General features: G+C 35.8%; 3 protein-coding genes across 3 annotated transcripts; all 3 read left to right on the plus strand.

Moving 5' to 3' along the window:
• Nucleotides 1-432: 432 nt before the first annotated feature.
• Nucleotides 433-2,062, plus strand: LOC132629420 (probable glutathione S-transferase). The gene is made up of 2 exons (XM_060345071.1): nt 433-848; nt 1,449-2,062. The coding sequence occupies exons 1-2, from the start codon at nt 522-524 to the stop codon at nt 1,794-1,796; spliced, it is 675 nt and encodes a 224-aa protein (XP_060201054.1). The 5' UTR covers nt 433-521; the 3' UTR covers nt 1,797-2,062.
• A 3,633-nt stretch (nt 2,063-5,695) lies between these two features.
• LOC132627230 (uncharacterized) lies at nt 5,696-8,313 on the plus strand. The gene is made up of 6 exons (XM_060342451.1): nt 5,696-6,107; nt 6,198-6,491; nt 6,578-6,679; nt 7,253-7,609; nt 7,854-7,945; nt 8,256-8,313. Exons 1-6 carry the CDS (start codon nt 5,961-5,963, stop codon nt 8,311-8,313), a joined length of 1,050 nt encoding a protein of 349 aa, XP_060198434.1. The 5' UTR covers nt 5,696-5,960.
• A 2,748-nt stretch (nt 8,314-11,061) lies between these two features.
• On the plus strand, nt 11,062-19,507 carry LOC132629432 (uncharacterized). Its single transcript, XM_060345075.1, has 11 exons — nt 11,062-11,278; nt 11,866-14,182; nt 14,266-14,586; nt 14,672-14,771; nt 14,847-15,639; nt 16,029-16,315; nt 17,529-17,594; nt 17,696-17,818; nt 18,155-18,235; nt 18,410-18,688; nt 19,398-19,507. Exons 2-5 carry the CDS (start codon nt 11,886-11,888, stop codon nt 15,582-15,584), a joined length of 3,456 nt encoding a protein of 1,151 aa, XP_060201058.1. The 5' UTR covers nt 11,062-11,278; nt 11,866-11,885; the 3' UTR covers nt 15,585-15,639; nt 16,029-16,315; nt 17,529-17,594; nt 17,696-17,818; nt 18,155-18,235; nt 18,410-18,688; nt 19,398-19,507.
• Nucleotides 19,508-19,641: the final 134 nt, after the last annotated feature.

Below are 19,641 nucleotides of genomic sequence, written 5' to 3' on the forward strand. Positions count from 1 at the left end.
AAAAGAAATGATTTGACTTAATTACTCCTAATTAAATAGGTATATGATTTGGTCAATTAACACTTAATAAGGACAAATCTTAAAAAATAAGGTTAATTTTTTCTTAATTTGGTAAGTAAACACTCTTTTTTAGCCGGAGGGAGTAATATCTAAACCGAGCTATAGAGCCCGCAACTCTAAATGCAATTGTTGGTGTTTTGTGTTGCTCTTTCAAATGTAAGCTCTTTTAATTTATTCATTTTTTCATTTTTTTCTTTCAAGTTGGAATTTGTTGAAAACATTCATTGTTTTCTTTTGATGGATTTTATAATTTAATTTATAATTCAGCTTGAATTTTTTTTTTTTTTAAATATGACATCACTATAATAAGTTATTTAAATTTCACTTTTTTAAATATCGACACTGCTAACAAAGGTGTAACTTAAAAGGTACAACCGCCCCTATCTACTGATGGGACCTCAACTATACATGCCATTTAAGCTAAACTATTTTCAGAACTTGAGGTTTCTCACAGCAAAGAAATGGAGAATGATGAGGTGATTTTATTAGGCTTCTGGCCTAGCTATTTTGCCGTGAGGGTCAAGGTTGCGCTAGCTGAAAAGGGGATCGAATATGAGTACAAAGAAGAAGAAGACATGTTAAGCGGTAACAAAAGTCCTTTGCTTCAAAAGATGAATCCTATCCACAGGAAAATCCCGGTTTTGATTCACAACGGAAAACCTGTTTGTGAATCTCTCGTTGCAGTCGAGTACATCGATGAGGTATGGAAGGACAAAGCTCCGTTGTTACCTTCTGATCCTTATGAGAGATCACAAGCTAGGTTCTGGGCTGACTACACTGGCAAGAAGGTAAATCTTGAAATCTCTCAACCACGTCTTAAAAGAAACAAATATTTGGTAGTTGATTGATATTTGTTATCTCTGTGTTAAAAAATTCGCAAGTGGAAACAGAAAAAGACATTAGAATAAATAAGTTCCGAGCCCAACAGAAAACTGTGTTTCGTTAAGGAATTTAATCCCCTCACAATTGCCCAAGGTTTGGGTTAATTCCTCCCAGGATAGAATGGAACACTATTCTGCAACACTGTCAATCGAAATTGGAGAATCTCATCGAACTCAATAAAATTTAGCAAATCACACTAACACTTACTTTTGCTTTTAAGAAAGATGCACAGAAGAGGGGAAGAAGAAGATGAACTTTTTTGAGTATGTTTTGTTGTCTCGTTGTGCAAAACGGGATACAAGGCCTCTGAATTTATAGCCACCGAATAGGTCTATCTGTTGTCTTTTCGGGAAAATAGTGGTGCCTTTACAAGAAAGGCATGTGCCTTTCCGAAGAAAAAAGCATGAAAAAAAAAACCCACTATTTCCCATTTACACCAAAACCCAACAATATTCTTATATGTGAACATAACTGTTAGCTTTCTATGGGAAATCTTGAAATTGCAGTTGTATGAATTCGGGAGAAGTTTATGGACTAGCAAAAGAGGAGAGTTTTTGGCAGGTAAGAAGGACTTCATAGATTCACTCAAGTTACTGGAGCTGGAAGCATTGGGTGACAAGCCTTACTTTGGAGGGGAAAGCTTCGGTTTTGTGGATATCGCTACGATTGGATTCTACAGCTGGTTTTATGCCTATGAGACCTTTGGCAACTTCAGCATAGAGGCTGAGTGCCCGAAGCTTGTCGCTTGGGGTAAGAGATGCATGCAGAGGGAGAGTGTGTCTAAGTCTCTACCTGACCCTCATAAGATCTATGAGTTAATAGCAGAATTTAGAAAGAACTATGGAGTAGAATAGACATATTCATGTGATTCATAATCCATAAGGGGTGCTCCATTCTGCCCAGCCGAGCAGTCATCTCAGTATTGTCTATGTGATTCTTCTGCAGCTTCTCTTTGGTCTGTGAAATTACTCCTCAAAGTTCCTACTTTATCCCATCAGGATATGAATAATATGAACAGGTGTTGTTCTTCCTTATCTTAGTTCTTATTATTTTTTAGCTTCAAATGATGTACTGACATAAAGGGAAAATAAAAAGAACAACTTCAATTATCTGGTAGAAAGGGGGTAGAGTGCACCTCAGGATCAAATAAGTCTAGAGTCAAATTTCTTGAACTAACCCTCGCATTTGTGTAAATGCTTTTTCCTCAGCCATTCTACAGTAAGTGGTGTTATTGCTGGATATTCAAAGTTGTTATCTTCCTACTCTTGTTAGGTGAGACAGAGCATCCTATCTTGTTAATTCTCCTTTCCCACCGCCTCGAGCTCTCAGATAGAGAAGTGGAAACACTTCCCTTTTCATGCACCTTTTATTGCAAGCCACTAGTTTAGGGCACTCATGAAGCATGCTAAAGTTTCCGGAGCAAAAGGTGTGGCCTAATGGTCAACAAAGTGGTCGAGAACTATGAGGTCTCAGGTTCAAATTCCTGCGGAGGCAAAAACACTAGGTGATCCTTCTCATCTGACCAAGTCTTTGTAGATAGAGTTACTCAACACGTGTACCCCTGTGGAATTAATCGAGGTGCTTGCAAGCTGACCCGATCCCCACGATTATAAAAAAATCTCCCATTAACATCTGATGCCTGATGGTTCCCAGAAACTGTCCATTGAACTTCATCCTGAATTACATTTTATTTACATTAACCAAATTCATTTGATTCGAGGTGTTCGTGGTTTCCTATAAATTATATCTTTAGAAGGTCTGGTTCATTACTTTAAAGTTGGAATGCGCAAGATCTAATATAATAATGTTGTAATTTCACCCTTGTTTTAAAAGTAAGAAAATAGTAAGATGAATTGATCGAGTTAAGAAAATAGTAAGATGAATTGATCGAGGTTATGTTGGTATAACATTTTTAAATATTATTTATTTGACCTTATAAAAACTTTTACTTAACAAGATTGCGCGTGTACCCAGAATCTAGTACATTATATATATATATAGAGAGAGAGAGAAATCACAGGTTTTGCAAAAACTAAAAAAGTTCGACTCAGTGTTTGCATTAATGAAAAGTATTCTTGAAAATTTTGAAGCAACGCCACCTTGAGACTGTATGCAGGCTAGAATTTTGGAATGGTGTATGAACATAAACTACTTCTCCGTCCAATTTAAGTGTCTTACTTTCTTTTTAGTATGTTTAAAAATGAGTATCTCTTTCTATATTTAGTAAGTTGACAATTCAAACATTCTACATGGCAAGTTTATAACACAAGATTCAAAGGACATTTTAGTACATCACATCTCTTTAATTTACTACTCCTTCCGGATCAAAAAGTGTCCACTTAGCCATTTACACACCACTTAACTCCTAGACAAAAAGAGTAATTTGACTAAACTGTTCCTAATTAAATATGTATTGAGATTTGATCACACAACACTTAATTGGGGCAAATTTGAAAAAATAAGGTTAATTATTTCTTAATTTGATAAGTGGATAATTTTTTTGATTCAAGAAAAAAAGGGCTAAGTGGACACTTTTTTTAATCCGGAGGGAGTACCACAAGATTCAAAAGTCTCACTTTATTTTTTAAACTTTTAAACTTCATGTCTAATCAAACTAAACACTTATTGTTACGCACGGAGTATTAAATAGCACAGGGTACCAGAATATCATCTGCTCCACATATGCCTTTGTTGATTCTCAATATTCTTTAATTTCTGTCTTTGTAGAGACTTGACATGATTGAAGAGAGTTAAACGCAAATTAGCTAGGAAAGTTGCATCTTTCCAATTATAAATAAGGAGGGGTAGATATTAGTGATTGGTACAGAGTTAACTTTATGCTGAATATCGTATTTTTCACTCCATCAAGCGAGGATTTAGCTAGGAAAGTTGCATAGTAGTTTATTTTGGCATCTTTCCAATTATAAATAAGGAGGGGTAGATATTAGTGATTGGTACAGAGTTAACTTTATGCTGAATATCGTATTTTTCACTCCATCAAGCGAGGATTTTTTACTAGGGAGTTCAAAAATATAAAAGATTAAAAAACGAGAAAGCCAAGGGGGTTCAACATCTACTATTTATATATAAAAATAATTTTAACCTTGTGTAAACATGATAATTTTTCACTGAAGGTGGTTCGGGTGAACACCCCGACGACCACTTGGCTCGGCCCCTAGATGTAATGTACATTAGTTAGACAATTGTATATGATCCTCATCGTATTCATATTATAATGTAAATAATTAGATATTTTAGACAAGGCCCATTAACAATGATCGCGATTAATCCATTTTTTTAAATGTTTCTATAGTTTGCTTTCCTGCAGGATCTTTCCCTGATACACAAAAGGAGCTTTCCTGTGACTGTACATCGCTTGATAATTGTTATGTTGGAGCCTAAAAATGTTAACCTTTGGTAATTTTAAAGGACCAAAACTGTTTGGTGCATGCTTAAGGGACTATTTTAATTTACCCTCAAACATAAGGGACCATTTTTGTCTTTTTCTCCATTATTAGAGTAGTATATCAAGCTCTTTAAGCAGCTATTTACAGATTAAGGGTGTGTTCGATATGGAGGAAAATATTTTCCATGAAAAATGTTTTTTTGAAAAATGTGTTCTTGAAAAATAAATGAATTTCTACTAATTCTTTTCTCATATTCAGTTGAGTAGTGGAAAATAAGTTAATATCTTATTTATTTTCTCTTGTTCGGTTAGTTAGTAGAAAATATTTTTCGAAAAATATCACCCATGCCCCACCAACCCCACCCCAAACCCCACCCCAATCCCACCACCCACCCCAAGCACCCACCCTCCACCCCCCACCACTACAAGAAAAACCCGAATTGCCAACCAATTTTACCAACAACGCAAATTCGTTAGCAAATTAGCAACAAATTACTAACATATTAGTAACCAACTTGTTTTTTAGAATTTAGCAAGGGATTTCTAACGGAATACCAACCAAAATTTTACTAACTAAATACTTTAGTTGGTAAATATGGCGGGAAAAAATGGCGCCTAATTTAGCAACTTCCTACAAACGGTTCACCAACCGAAATATTACCAACAAACACCTTTCGTTGGTAATATTATCAACGGATTATATATCGGTTGGTAAATATGATAGTAAGAAATAGAGTATAGTTTATTAACAGATTACCAACAAATTACCAACCAACCATTTACCAACGACGAAATTTTGTTGCTAATTTTACCAACCAATTAAAAATACGTTGGTAAATTACCAACAGATTGTTATTTGTTGGTAAAGTTGCTAACTAATACTCAAGCGGTTGGAAATTCTTACCAATGGATTAAGATTGTGGTTTCCAAATTACTAACATATTAGAATTAGTTGGTAATATACCAACCGATAACTAATCCATTGGCAAAATTTACCAACCAATACATCTTTAGTTGGTAGTATTACATACAAATGCTAAATCAGTTAGTAATTGCTACCAATTGAGATCAAATTCATCAGTAAATTACCAACTGATATTGAAACAGTTGGTAAATTTACCAAACGAGAAATTAAAGTGGTTGGTAAATCACCAATTGGTGCTCAAACGGTTGGTAAATATAAGGATGGTGCTAAATCGATTGATATTTTTCGACGAATTTAACATTAAATAATAAATTTAGTGATGGATTCTACATCAATTGATATGTTTTATGAATCTAGCATTTAGTGGTAAATTTATCTTTCTTTATAAATTTAACGACAAAGGGTCAAAAATACCACTGAACTATTCGAAATCGGTCATCTATACCCTCCGTTAGTTTTTTGTGTCGAAAGGGCCCTTGCTGTCAATGGAAGGGACCTCAAATACCTCTCCACTTAACGACTGACCATTTAAGCTGACGTGGCAATGCCACGTGGAAAAAATTATCCACATGGACGGCCACACGTCAGCCTCTAACATTGTATTTTAATTTGTAGTAGCAAGTAACGTGCCTTATTTTTTCGCTTATTGTGTTATCTTTTAGCTAACTTGAAAGTGTAAAAATTGTTATGTTTATCACTTATTCAAGCCTGGAGCCGAGTAATAACGTATCTCGGGCAGTCACAAAAATCTTCAAGGAGAAGCTAGATCACGAAGGACATAATTGGAAGTCTGTTACACCAGAGACAAAGGACTTCTATTGGGAGGAGTTTAAGGTAAATTTTTGCTAATTATCATTTCACTAATGAACTTTGTACAATTAAAACAACGCCTTTTATTGTTTTTATTTTGTTCTTTTAAAACAGAAACGTTTCCGATGGGATATTGCAATAGAAGGTGCCATAAAGGATGCGTTTATGAGAAAATGTGCAGAACGATACAAAGGTATGTTATCTGAAGCAAGAGCCTTTGAGAAGAAGCGCAAACATATCCCGACATCTATTTGGGATAGCTGGAAGCCTCATTGGGAGACTGACGCTTTTAAAGCCAAGTCCGTACAATGTTCAAAAAATCGATTAAGTGAGAAAGGTGGCGAAGGATCTGGCCCCTCACGCCATACAGGAGGCTCTAGAACTCACCGAGAACATGCAAGACTACTGGTATATTCAATTTTAAATATCCAAGCTATAATTTCTTCAAAGCTAGTCCTTATGTATTAATCTGGTAAATGCAATTTCGATTTTAGGGTCTAGAACTAAGAAGACCACCTCATTCACATGAGCTTCTGAAGAAGACACATCTCAAGGCGAATAATGAGTTTGTGGACCAGAAGTCTAAGAGCACATATGTAAGTGACGTAAGCATTGCTATTTTTTTCCTGGACGTAAGCATTGCTGTTTATCTTCTAGATTTGTGTCGAGTTTTTGGCTTAAATCATCCCTCATGTTTAATCCTAACTTGATCATGCAACTAAACCATTAAAAAGTAGAGCTTTTGACAAATTTATGATCTGAGTTTTAATTTGAAATATGCTTGATATCTGATTTGGATCAGTTACATAATTGCTCGTATAAGATATAGAACATGATCCAGGATATACTTCTTAATCAAAATGCCTAAAGGATTCCCGAAAAAAGGAAGAAAATACTTTATGAAGATGGCGAACCTTTCATTTACCACTTCTTTATACCTTTCTGGAAGTTTGTTAAATATTGTTTCATCTGAAAGGTGTGACAAGTTGACGCCAAACAAGTAATGCAATTCGTATGGGAAAAGTTAGATGTTGTTACATCAAATAATTGTTTCCTTAAGGTGTTATTTTAACATTTAATGTTTCTATTTTGTTGTATCTGATTATTTCTTGATGGTTTTTCTTCGAAAATATTATTATAATATTCATGTCATAATTTGTTGCTTTCAGGATGCCGTAATGTCTAAGATTGCATCTGCATCGCAACCTGAAGATGGATCCGATGAGCATCTAACAATTGATTTCTCAAAAATTTATTTGGATGAAGTTGGCGGGATTAAGAAGAAGCGCATTTATGGTCTTGGTTCTCAAGCACCTCTTTATGGACATGTTGGCGCATCCTCCGCTTCAACATCTCGACATCCAGATCTAGACTTTGATGCTCGGGTGAATGAATGTGTCGGACAACGTATGCAAGAAATGAAGGAAGAGATGAAGAATGAGATGAGAGCAGAGATCAGAGAAGAGATTAGACAAGAAATGGGAGAAGAAATGCGTGAAGAAATGAGATCAGAAGTGCAGCAAGAGGTGACTGAGCAAGTTGATCAAATACTCCAAGCACGTATGTCGCTCATCATAGCCGGCTTACCTACACCTCCTCCTCGTAGACGCGACTCTTCGTCAAATAATGACAAGAGTACTATTTAGATTTATTTAGAGTATTTTATGTTAAGACATACTTTGGATTGTTTATTAACTTTATGATTGATGTTATTGTTTCAAAAATAGCTATTTTTGTTTGTTTTATTCACGTTTTGCAACTTTGATTAAGGATTACTTTACGCGCATTCTCACAGTTTTGTTTATGGTTGGAATGATTGGTGCATATTTGGTTGAAGTGGATAGGCTTAGAAACCATCAAGGGTAATTTTGGTGAATTTGTTGCTAGTATGCAGAAGGGGAAAAATTTGATGCTGCTTGTACCACTGATCCTAGGTACTTAGGAGATGATATGAGATTCTCAGGACTTGGTATTTGTATGTTCAGGCAATATGGAGGTTATGTAGAATTGTTGGCACTTGCAGCAGGCTTTTGTTGAGCTATTCCTACTGGTAGTTTTGAAGATGGTTGTTGGTGGTGGGATGAAAACAAGACCTTATCATCATGCTCAAATCCTATGGGAGAAGAGTATGGTGATAAATTTTTACACAAACGCTGTTTTCTTTTTTTGCAGGTTTAAGTTATGCAAGGAAATGCAATTTCTTGAGGAAACCAGAAAACTTGAAGCATGACTGAACCACTGATATGGTGCAAATTTGTTTTAAGTTTGAAAGTACAACTGTTAGTCTGTTACCATTGATTCAATTCAATAATGATGTGGTACAAATTTGGTTCATATTTGGAGATGGTTGCCATTCCATTGATCCTATAGCTAGAGAAAATGATATGGGAATTGTTGATTTGTCATTACAAGAGGAAACAAAGGCTGCAAGTACTGGCAGCTGGTGCTTTAGAAGGCTGGAATACTCAATGGACTGCTCACTCCATGGATTTTGGCTTCTGGTGTGCTGATAATAAGTACTTTGGGCATATGCTGGTGTATTTCAAATGGGAGCAGATATTGCTTTGGAAGGATTGGGAAAATTTGGGCAATAGCAGGAATTGGAGTTGCTGCTATGACTGTGCAGCTGGTTTTTCACAATACATGATTCTATTCAAAGGTTATACAGTGTATGCATGGAAATACCAAAACACCAGATGTGCAGGACATTTGAATTTTGTTTGTCATTGATCTTATTCATATAGGAAAGGATTTGATGCAAATCTGTTTCAAGGATTTGAAGATAAGTACTGCAGGCCATTTTTGCTGCAGGAAATTGGGCAATAATAGTAGACCTGCACTACTTTACTGGGTTTTAATGTGTGCAGGTTTGAGAGTAAGGCTGCAGGTTTGGGCCAGGATTGGACAAGATTTGGTTCATCACATGATCAAGCCATTCATGCAAAGGCTTAGCAGCTGCAGCAATTCATCAGCAAAAGCACAATTCCAAGAAACAGTTTTCAGGCCATCTGTTGGTCAAAATATGGTTTTTAAGAACGTGAATTTGCAGTTTTCATATTTTTATCTAGTTTCACTTATTTCTTAACAAGTTGTAGAACCAACTTAGGACATCATATAAGTCTTAAGTTGGTCATTAGATTAATTCTTGAATTTTTATTAGCCAGTTTGGCTACATTTGTAAAGACTCTTTATTTGCTTGCTTTTTATAAAATTAGCCCTCACCAACCCCTCCAATTTTATTTTTTTTAATCTTTACCATTTTCAAAATAATCAATAATACATGTATAAGAGCCTATTTGGCCTAGCCGTTAAAAACTGCTTATTTTGAGAATTACTTTTTTTAAAAATGCTTTTCAAAAAAGTACTTTTGGTGAGAAGTAGTTTGCGTTTGGCTAATTCATTAGAAAAATGCTTTTGATTACTTTTAACAAGCAAATTGTGTTTGACTATTCTTAGAAAAGTGACTGTGAGTGTGAAATTACGAAAAAGGACAAGTATCAATGAACGTTTACTATCAAGATTATTTTATAGAGAGATTGTTTTAAATATCTATTATGAAAGACTTTAATTAATTAAGTTTTTACTTTTATTTAATTAAAATTTAAAAGTACATATTAAAAAATCTCAATTAATATATTACATTGATGCCTATTATTATTATGGTCTTGGCACCTTTTCTTAAGTCGAGGGTCTATCGGAAACAGGCTTCCTACCTCCCAAGGTAGGGGTAAGGTCTGTGTACACTCTATCCTCCCCACACCCTATCATGTGAGAATATACTGAGTATGTTGTTGTATAATACTTTGATAAACAAAAATATTAAATATTGTTAAGTAGTCAAAACATTTATAAACAACGCATATTTTCTCGGAGTTCTTCTAGTCTAAAAATTCAAAACAAACTAACTGCAATTTGAGTTCTGAAAACTTTACTAATACATGTAGTACTACCTGTTATATTAGCATGCTCTGTTCGTTGATTTATTGTCACTATGGGTGTGTTTAATATGAAGAAAAACGTTTTCCTATTTTCTCTTATTTGATTGCACTAAAGATCTTAAAAAATGTTTTCCTTAAAATTTTGAGGAAAAACATTTTCTGGATTAACAAAAACACACCAACGCATTCCCCAACCCACCCCAGCCTCCACCCCCCACACCAACAAACCTAACCCCTCCTCCCCCACCACCCCACCCCCACGCCACCCCACCCCCACTAACCCAAACCCACCACCCCCACCTTTTACCACCCACCCCATCTCAAACCCCACTCCACGACCCCACCCACTCCTACCTTCCACCACCCAACCCACGCACCGTCCTCTCCCTCCCGGCCCCACCTCTAAAATTTTCTATAAAATTTGTTTTTTGTTTTTGTTTTTCACACCAACCCCCCCCCCCCCCCCCCCCCCACACACCCTTTTTTTTAAAAAAAAAAAGTTATTTTTTGGGATTTTTACAGTGCAAATTCAAAAACTTCATTGTGATTTTGCTTGGATTATCAGCTGGTGCTCGTAAAATGACATGTTTCAATTTGCAAACCAAACACCTCAAATATTTAAAAAAGCACTTTTGGCCTCAAGACCGCTAGGCCAAACAGGCTCTAAATCATGTGATTAGCTACTAGTAATACTCCCTCCGTTCACTTTTACTTGTCCACTTTGGACTTTTCACGCTATTTAAGAATTAATAAATGAAGTGCATAATTTATCACTGTGCCCATATTAATTAGTGCATATTTTTGTTGGATTTGAAAAATAATTTGAAGTGAGTAATTAATACTATGAGTAAAACAGGAAAAATAAAATTATCTTCTCTTGATGTGCTAAAAGTGACAAGTAAAAGTGAAAATTTATTTTTAGAATACTGGACAAGTAAAAATGAACGGAGGGAATATAAAGAATTTTAAAAAAATTGCAAAAATACTACATATCAAAAACGGAAGAAGTCATTAAAATTCTATAGTGTCCAAAGAAAAAAGGAAAAGTTACAACTATGCGCCAAAACCCTCAGCCCCAATTAGATAGGCTCCGCGCCATTATTTCAGTTTCAACCCACGATCACAGTTCACAATTCCACTACTGATATGTAAATCCTTTCCATGGTTTTCTCAATTAAAACATAATCTCAAACTACGGTCTCCCCAAATTCATCCGTGCTCTTGGATTCTCAATTGCACAATCTATTTAGCTAAGTGGTAAGTATTCTTTATCAATCTTACTTTTCCCTTATTTGTTTGATTCGATCAATCCTCTGCTAATATGCTACATTTGTTTGGCTAATTATATAGGTTGTAGTTTATGGGTTGGGTTGTGTTTTCAAATACCCTTGATAAAGGTGAATTATCTAAGATAGTTGTGAAGTGGGCTCAAGATTTCTTTTAGGTCTACTGTTTTCGAACCCCCTGTTGCATAACACTTCATTTTGAAGCTTGTGCTCATAATAACTGGACTTGTTTGTTTTTTGGTTTATAATGTGCTGGAACATTTACTCTGATCTTTGGTTACCAAATCAAAATAGGATCTACACTAACTTACTTATTTAGATACATTGTATTTATCGTCGTAGAATAAAACTTTTGAATCATAGTATGTCCCAATAGTAGTTATTTTATGAAGTTTTGATTAAACTAAGCTACATAAAGAAAAAGAAAAGAAGCAAGATACTACTGCAATTAAAATTTAGCGGAAACATTTGTCTTGATACTTAGTTGTAAATTTCACTTGTTTTACTATCCAGAGATTGTATAAATTATAATATTCTTTACTCTTCCCATATTTACAGAAAGAAGGCTTGTAAGGAAAATGAGTTCAAATCGTCAATGGATGTACAAAAGGTTATCTGGAGGTCTATATCATCCAGAATTTGTAAGGGGTGTACAACAATTTATTGAGTTTGCCATGAATCATCCAGAAGGGAGGGATGGTGAGAGACTAAGGTGCCCGTGTAACCGAAAGAAATGTCAGAATAGAAACTTTGAAAATGTTCATACAGTCCATGCACATTTGTTGAGCGATGGTTTTAAACCGGACTATCATGTTTGGTACTTGCATGGAGAAAATGAGGTTAGAGGAAATATACATCAACATGAAAGGAGGCACAACTGGGATCATACAATGAATAGCCCACCGGTGAATGATGGTGCATTTGATGAGCCTGGACCATCTACTTCATATCATAGAATGCTCCATGAGGCTGCTGGTCCCTCATTCGATCCAAATGATATGGAAGAATTTCCTAATCCTGATGCACAGAAATTTTATGATATGATTGATGCTGCAAATCAAGAAGTGTGGCCTGGTTGCGAAACGCATTCTCAATTATCAGCTGTTGCGCGTTTGTTGCACATCAAGGCTGAACACCACCTCTCTGAAAGATGTTTTGATGACATTTGTCAATATGTGAATGAGATAATTCCGCCTGATAACCTGATGCCCAAAAATTTCTATGAAACTAAGAAGTTAATGCGTGGAATGAACATGCCAGTAGAAAAAATTCATAGTTGTGTTAATGCCTGCATGATTTATTGGGGAGAAGACAGTGAACTTATATATTGCAAGTTTTGTAGTCATCCCAGGTACAAGCCTAGTAAGCAAAGATCTAATTCAAAGAGAAATCTTGTACCATTTAAACAGATGTATTACTTTCCTCTTACGCCACGGTTGCAACGACTGTATGCTTCCGAAGCTACTGCTTCACACATGCGATGGCATGCCGAGCATGAAGTTGAGGAAGGTGTGATGCGTCACTGTTCAGATGCACCCGCATGGAAACACTTTGATAGAATGCATCCATCTTTTGCAATGGAAAGTCGTAATGTCAGATTGGGGCTATGCACAGATGGGTTTCAGCCATTTGGACAAACAGGACAACAATATTCATCTTGGCCAGTAATTGTGACACCATACAACTTGCCGCCTTGGATGTGTATGAAAGATCCCTATTTGTTTTTGTCAGTTATAGTTCCTGGGCCAAAGAATCCTAAGCAGCAATTGGATGTTTTCTTGCAGCCTTTGATTGCTGAACTAAAGAATCTATGGAATATAGGTGTCGACACATATGATATCTCTAAGAAGCAAAATTTTAAAATGCGAGCTGCTTTGATGTGGACAATCAATGACTTTCCCGCATATTCGATGTTGTCTGGGTGGAGTACTGCGGGTAGGCTAGCATGTCCATATTACATGGAGAATTCAGATGCTTTTACTTTGACAAAAGGTGGCAAACAATCTTGGTTTGACAATCATCGTAAGTTCCTACCACCGGATCACCCATATAGAAAGGATAGGAACTCATTTAGAAAGAACAAAGTAGTCACAGTTCATCCTACACCGGTACGGTCAGGTGAGGAAATTTTGAGAGAGATAGAAGAATTGGGACTAAAAAAGGTAACAGAACTTGGGGCTGATATTGTTAATCGTCAAATTAGTAAGTTTTTCGGTTGGAAGAAAAGAAGCATATTTTGGGATTTGTCGTATTGGAGTACCAATCTCATTCGGCATAATCTAGATGTAATGCACATTGAGAAGAACTTTTTTGAGAATGTGTTCAACACAGTACTGGATGTAGATGGTACAACAAAAGATAACCCCAAATCTAGAGAAGACCTGAAAGAGTTCTGTCGACGCCCTGAACTACATGCTGTTGGTGGCGAATACCCGAAAGCTATTTACACACTAAACAAGGAGTCAAAAAAGGTTTTGTGTGAATGGGTGAAAAATCTGAAATTTCCAAATGGATATGTCTCAAATATGGGACGGTGTGTGGACATGAAAAAACATAAGTTGTTTGGTATGAAAAGCCACGATTGTCATGTATTCATGCAAAGATTGATTCCTATTGCGTTTCGTGAGCTATTACCAACAAAAGTCTGGGAAGCACTTACTGAGATGAGCCTTTTCTTTAGGGATCTCACTTCCACGGTAATACGAGAAGAGGATATGGTAAGACTTCAAAAAGAAATACCTGAAATACTTTGTAAATTAGAGCGTATACTCCCTTCTAGCTTCTTTGATTCAATGGAACATCTCCCTGTGCATCTTGCTTATGAAGCAAGGCTAGCTGGTCCGGTGCAAAATCGGTGGATGTATCCATTTGAGAGGTAATATTTCATTTGATATATTTAATTACCTCATTTTCATTATCACGTGTGACTAATGACTTGAGCTTATGTGATATTTTCAGAAACCTCTGGAATTACAAACACAATGTTCGTAATAAGGCACATGTTGAAGGATCCATATGCAATGCTTACTTAGTTGAGGAAGCTTCTTCTTTTTGTTCACACTACTTTGAGCCTCATGTTTACACAAGGCATAGGAAAGTTCCACAAAATGATGATGGTGGTACATGTGATCAGGGTAAACACCACGGTAATCTTTCTATATTCACCTATCCAGGTAAAGGATTTGGTGAACAGGATCCGAGATATCTGACAGAAGAAGAACTTGATGCAGCTCATATTTATATTCTACTAAATTGCGTAGAAGTGCAACCATATGTGCAGTAAGATTTCAAGCTTTTATTTTCATTTATACATCAAAATTGTGAAAATAATTTTGCGTGTCATTTTTTTGCATGTGTTTCAAAGAAATTTTATTGACTCCCTGCGTCAAAATTTTCCACAAATTACGGAGAAGGATGTGGATAGGAAACTTGATGAAGATTTCGCATCATGGTTCAAAAGATATGTGAGACCCTGTACAGTATCTTTCCTCTTTTACTTACATTACTTATGATAAACTCTGATTGTTTTTATTTAATAGGCACGAGTCCACATAGATAATGAATTCATCAAGGCCCTTGCAGAAGGTCCGCGTCGATCAGCAAAACCGTACACGGGTTATAATGTCAATGGCTATAAATTTCACACTAAAAGCCGCAGTTCTTCTAGAGCATCTAATAACAGCGGTGTATGCATAAAAGGAACCAACTACAGTGCAGATGACTATGACTACTATGGTGTGCTTACTGATATCCTTGAATTGGAGTACAAGGGTAGCACGCCGATAAAGAGAACTGTTGTATTTAAGTGTGAATGGTTTGATCCCACACCAAAAGTAGGAATGAAGATTCACCCGCAATATAAACTTGTAGATGTCAACCATCGCAGGAAATTTAAAAAGTATGAACCATTTGTTTTGGCAATGCAAGCGGCCCAAGTGTATTATGCCGCTTATCCTAGCTTACGACGTGATAAGACTGACTGGTGGGCTGTGTGCAAAACAAAAGCTCGGGGTATTGTGGATATGCCCCCATCTTCTTCACAATTACCTCCAGCTGATGTTGTAGAGCCATTCCAAAATGATGAAGATGGTTTAACATTTGATGTGGTACCCGACAATGAAACTATTGTGCGGAATGATCCAAATGGTGAATTCATAAACTTAAGAGACGATGATGATGATTTAGGTGATGAGGTAGAAATTCATGATGAATCTGAATTAGATGAAGATGATGAAAATGAGGATGAAGAGGCATATGATGCAAGTGGCAGTGAATAGAGTCAAATTACTCCAATCTCTTCAAATAAGAGTTAGAGTGATTGAAACATAGTCTGTAAGTTATATCTATTACTATTGGATTTTGTATTTCTTGTCGGTAAAGTTCTTGTATTTTAGATCTCGCTGCTTTTAGATTTCGTTGTGACCAACTTAAGTATTTGTATTTAATAGTTTTCAGGTTGTCTGTTTGAAAAGTCATCCCTCACTCTCATTTTTATCAGAGAAGTAGTTGATTCTAGAACTACATTTAGAAATAGTGATGAAATAGACTTGTTCCTCTTTAAGTGTTTATATATTTATCTTCCATGTCTGGATTAACACATGAATTCCTTTAGTTTTTAGAGCCACCTTGTTATTTGGAAGTTTTTTTAATTAATTACTTACTCGTTATAATTAGACCAGATCATGATTCATTAATTATGTTATTTCTTCATCTACTTGTAGCTTTGAAGTTGCAGATATGGCACCTAGGAGAGGTGGACCAGGTAGATATTTTAAAAAAGAGGAATGCAAATCCACTGACCTCTCCTCCTATGTGGAGTCCACACCTAATCAAGCACCACTATAACCTAAATCGTTGGACTAGAAACGCCACAATCAGTCGCAGCAGTCAATAGATCTGTACCATCATCATCTTCCGGGCTTGATACACCTGAAGATGAAATTAGATCAAGAAGTTCTTCAAAAACAAATGATGGTACTCGTATCCTAATTGAAGTCGTCCTTGGAGGGTAAGAGTACAAGTACCATGCCATTTACATTTTTTTAGTTCATTTTTGTTTCATGCTTATATTATGAGTATCATTGCATCTTTGGAGGGAACTTTTTTTTTTCAATATGGTAGAACACTGTTTTCCATATCAATATATGCTCATGAAGTGGTCTCGTATAGGGGAAACCTTTTTAATATATTTTATATGAAGTAAGGCTGGTAGGTGTTCAAAGAATGAGGTTCTGATATGAAATTTACGATTAAGTTTGAAAATGTGATACTAGTTTCTTTTTGAACTCTAATATGAAGAAATCCATAGTAGAAATCCATATTCTCATCCCAAATCATTTTTTGTTAGGCGACTTCACGTACCCTTTGTCATTAAATGAGCAAGGGCTTCGACTAAAATATCCTAAACTTGCACCCCATTGACATATTTTGATTTTTTTTTCATTTGTTTGTCATAATCATTATTTCACCAACTAAATCCTAGTTCATAGCAGCATCTGGTAACTTATTGGTTTTCCGGTATCCTCTTTCTGAATAGGAAAAGATGCGCAAAAAGTTGATGGATTTAACTTATATGTAATGACGTCCACTATCATTGTGTTTTAACTTGTTGTAGCAAGTAACTTGCCTTAATATTTTGCTTATTGTGTTATCTTTTACATGATTTGATAGTAAAAATTATTATGTTCATTACTTATTGAAGCCTGGAGCCAAGTAATAAAGTAGCTTGGGCAGTCACAAAAATCTTAGATGAGAAACTGGACCACGGACATAATTAGTCCATTAATCCAGAGACAAAGGACTTCTAATGGGAGGATATTAAGGTGATACTAATTATTATTTCCTGGTTTCTTCTAGCAAACTTGAATTTACTATTATATAACTGTCCATGCCAAAGATAATAATTTTCAGAATTGGGTATAAACTATAAATCTGGTACCATCTCTTCACATTGTGGAGTTATGCTTATATATCTTGTCGCGTTTCTTATCAAACCTGAGAGTTATGCATGATGGTAAATTTTTATTGCTGAAGTTTAAATTTAGAATTTGGACAGGTGCATGCTCCTGTAAATGTGGTGTATTTTCTTGGTCTAGATATGTCATCTGAGAGTTGTTAAAAAATATAGAACTGAAAAAAGATAACAGTAACAGAAGAATCAGACTGCTAGCATCAGTATACATTTCTACTTATAAGTTTTTAACTTTTTGCTGGTTTGTCAGGTTACTGTATACCAATGTCTCGAAGGTGGTGTTATTGCTGTGCTGCAGTCTTATATCGATGAAGACGTAAGAAGTTGCAAGTACTCAGTTGTTGCATTTGAACTTTACATATGTCATCTCGTATGCTTAAAAAGCTTTTGGCCTTTTCCATGTGCTTTGTTGATCAGAAAGATGAATCATTTGACATTGTAAGTTGGGCTTGCAATATTGATGGGAGTCTATTAGTAGTGGCTGGATAAAGAAATCGAATTCTTCGCGTTATTGATGCTGGCAATGAGAAGATACACAAGGTCTTGTACATGAAATCTTTCATTCACACTTTACATGGTTAAACAAAAGTAGCTGCTTCTTTAGTTATAAAAAATGAATATCTGCAAATGAGTTCGTAACATCCATCTAATTAATCTTTATCTGAATACTAAAGTATTTCCTTTATTCCATGATCTGGTCCATCTTAGTTCCTCATGATATGCGCACGTTAAGTTTCCCGTCGTGATTCGTTCCATGTTAAGTTGTATTAACAATACAAACTTGAAAGATTAAGGTGCTCTTAAAACTAGTTACATGTTAACTTAATAGCATTTGTCTATTCACCTTCGTTAATCTGCTTGTTTATGATTGAACAGAGCTTTGTTGGGCATGGAGACTCAATAAACGAAATTAGGACGCAAGCCTTGAAACCATCTCTTGTAGTATCTGCCAGCAAAGTATGTTCCTTAAGTATCCGTCTCTTTCTTTCTTAACCCTTCCTCAAAAGGGAAAATTGTATTTTCCTCTAAAATGTGAAGAAATTTTTTCAACTGTTGCAAGATGTATGTAGAGCATCAATCAATTTTGCATCTATTTCACATGGCATATTTTAATTATCACGAATATTCCAGGATGAATCCGTTCACTTGTGGAATGTTCATACTGGAATATGCATTTTGGTATGTACTGGTGCTGGGGGTCACCAAAATGAATTACTCAGTGTGGTAAGTTACTCTGTTAGCTGTGGCGGCCTACTCCAACGATGGAGCTGGTGTTGTCAACAATACTGGGAACTAGGATTTTGAGCTTATCCGCTAGTCTGTGATGGTTGTAGGACTTCCATCCTTCTGATATGTATCACAGTGCTAGCTGTGGAATGGATAACACTATGAAGATCTGGTCAATGAAAGGTAAAATTCGTAACACTTTCCATTTTACATAGATTGTTGAAGACATATGATATACAACTAACTGACTATGTATCATCATCTACTAAAACTTTGGAGAAGAGAAAAAGGGTGTGATCTCTATAGGAGCAACTTGTAATTGCTCATGTTCTCAAGGCTTCTCCAGAACCTTTGGGATGATGTTAATGTTGTGCTTACTATATGACTTTACCTTTTTGGATTTGGCGACTTGTCACCTATATACAGTGAACCTGAGACGACTACCTGGACGTGTTGAAACTAATGACTTGCACCCAATCTACTACATGGAATACATTAATGTATTAGCAAATATTGCTATGAGGATATCTTTGTCTTCGGTTACGAGTTTTGAAATGAAGCCAATAAAGACAGAGATCCAATTGCTGTTATAAATGCACCAACTACCGAGAAGGAAATATGAGTCGGCATGCAGTTATATAGACATTCACATATTCTGGTGTTGACAATGCTTGTTATCTAGACTGCTTTACTACCCTATTTATGGTCACGCATATCAGCAAATACTGTACTGTTATTACTGGTAGGAGGATGTAGTGTTGGCTGTGGATCATATTTCTATTGCATCATCTATTCCATTGGTGCTCAGTGGTTACACAAGTTTGAAAAAATAAGATGAAGTAACATCAATTTGAGCTGACATTTCTTTTCTGATGAACTTCTTGTGATGCAGAGTTCTGGACATATATAGAGATATCATTTACTTGGATGGATCTTCCTTCCAAGTTTGCCACAAAATATGTTCAGTTTCCAGTGAGTATTGTCTTGTTGCTTCTCTCCTTCCCTGCCTTTTTCCTTCTGAAACTTCGGTTGGAAATTTTTCCTTGCTGTAAAATCCTTTTCACCCTTTCAGATATTCATAGCTTCAGTCCATAACAACTACGTTGACTGTAACAGATGGCCTGGTGATTTCATCT

The sequence above is a fragment of the Lycium barbarum genome, chromosome 1 (assembly GCF_019175385.1).
Source record: "Lycium barbarum isolate Lr01 chromosome 1, ASM1917538v2, whole genome shotgun sequence".
NCBI lineage: Eukaryota > Viridiplantae > Streptophyta > Magnoliopsida > Solanales > Solanaceae > Lycium > Lycium barbarum.

Bases quoted from the DNA above. Each gene is read 5' to 3' on its own strand.
- LOC132629420 (XM_060345071.1), top strand. From the start codon at position 522: ATGGAGAATGATGAGGTGATTTTATTAGGCTTCTGGCCTAGCTATTTT. The intron at 849-1,448 runs GTAAATCTTGAA...TTGAAATTGCAG, and splicing joins CTGACTACACTGGCAAGAAG to TTGTATGAATTCGGGAGAAG.
- LOC132627230 (XM_060342451.1), top strand. From the start codon at position 5,961: ATGTTTATCACTTATTCAAGCCTGGAGCCGAGTAATAACGTATCTCGG. The intron at 6,108-6,197 runs GTAAATTTTTGC...CTTTTAAAACAG, and splicing joins TCTATTGGGAGGAGTTTAAG to AAACGTTTCCGATGGGATAT. The intron at 7,946-8,255 runs GTAATTTTGGTG...CTTTTTTTGCAG, and splicing joins AGGCTTAGAAACCATCAAGG to GTTTAAGTTATGCAAGGAAA.
- LOC132629432 (XM_060345075.1), top strand. From the start codon at position 11,886: ATGAGTTCAAATCGTCAATGGATGTACAAAAGGTTATCTGGAGGTCTA. The intron at 14,587-14,671 runs GTAAGATTTCAA...TGTGTTTCAAAG, and splicing joins GAAGTGCAACCATATGTGCA to AAATTTTATTGACTCCCTGC. The intron at 14,772-14,846 runs GTGAGACCCTGT...TTTATTTAATAG, and splicing joins CATCATGGTTCAAAAGATAT to GCACGAGTCCACATAGATAA.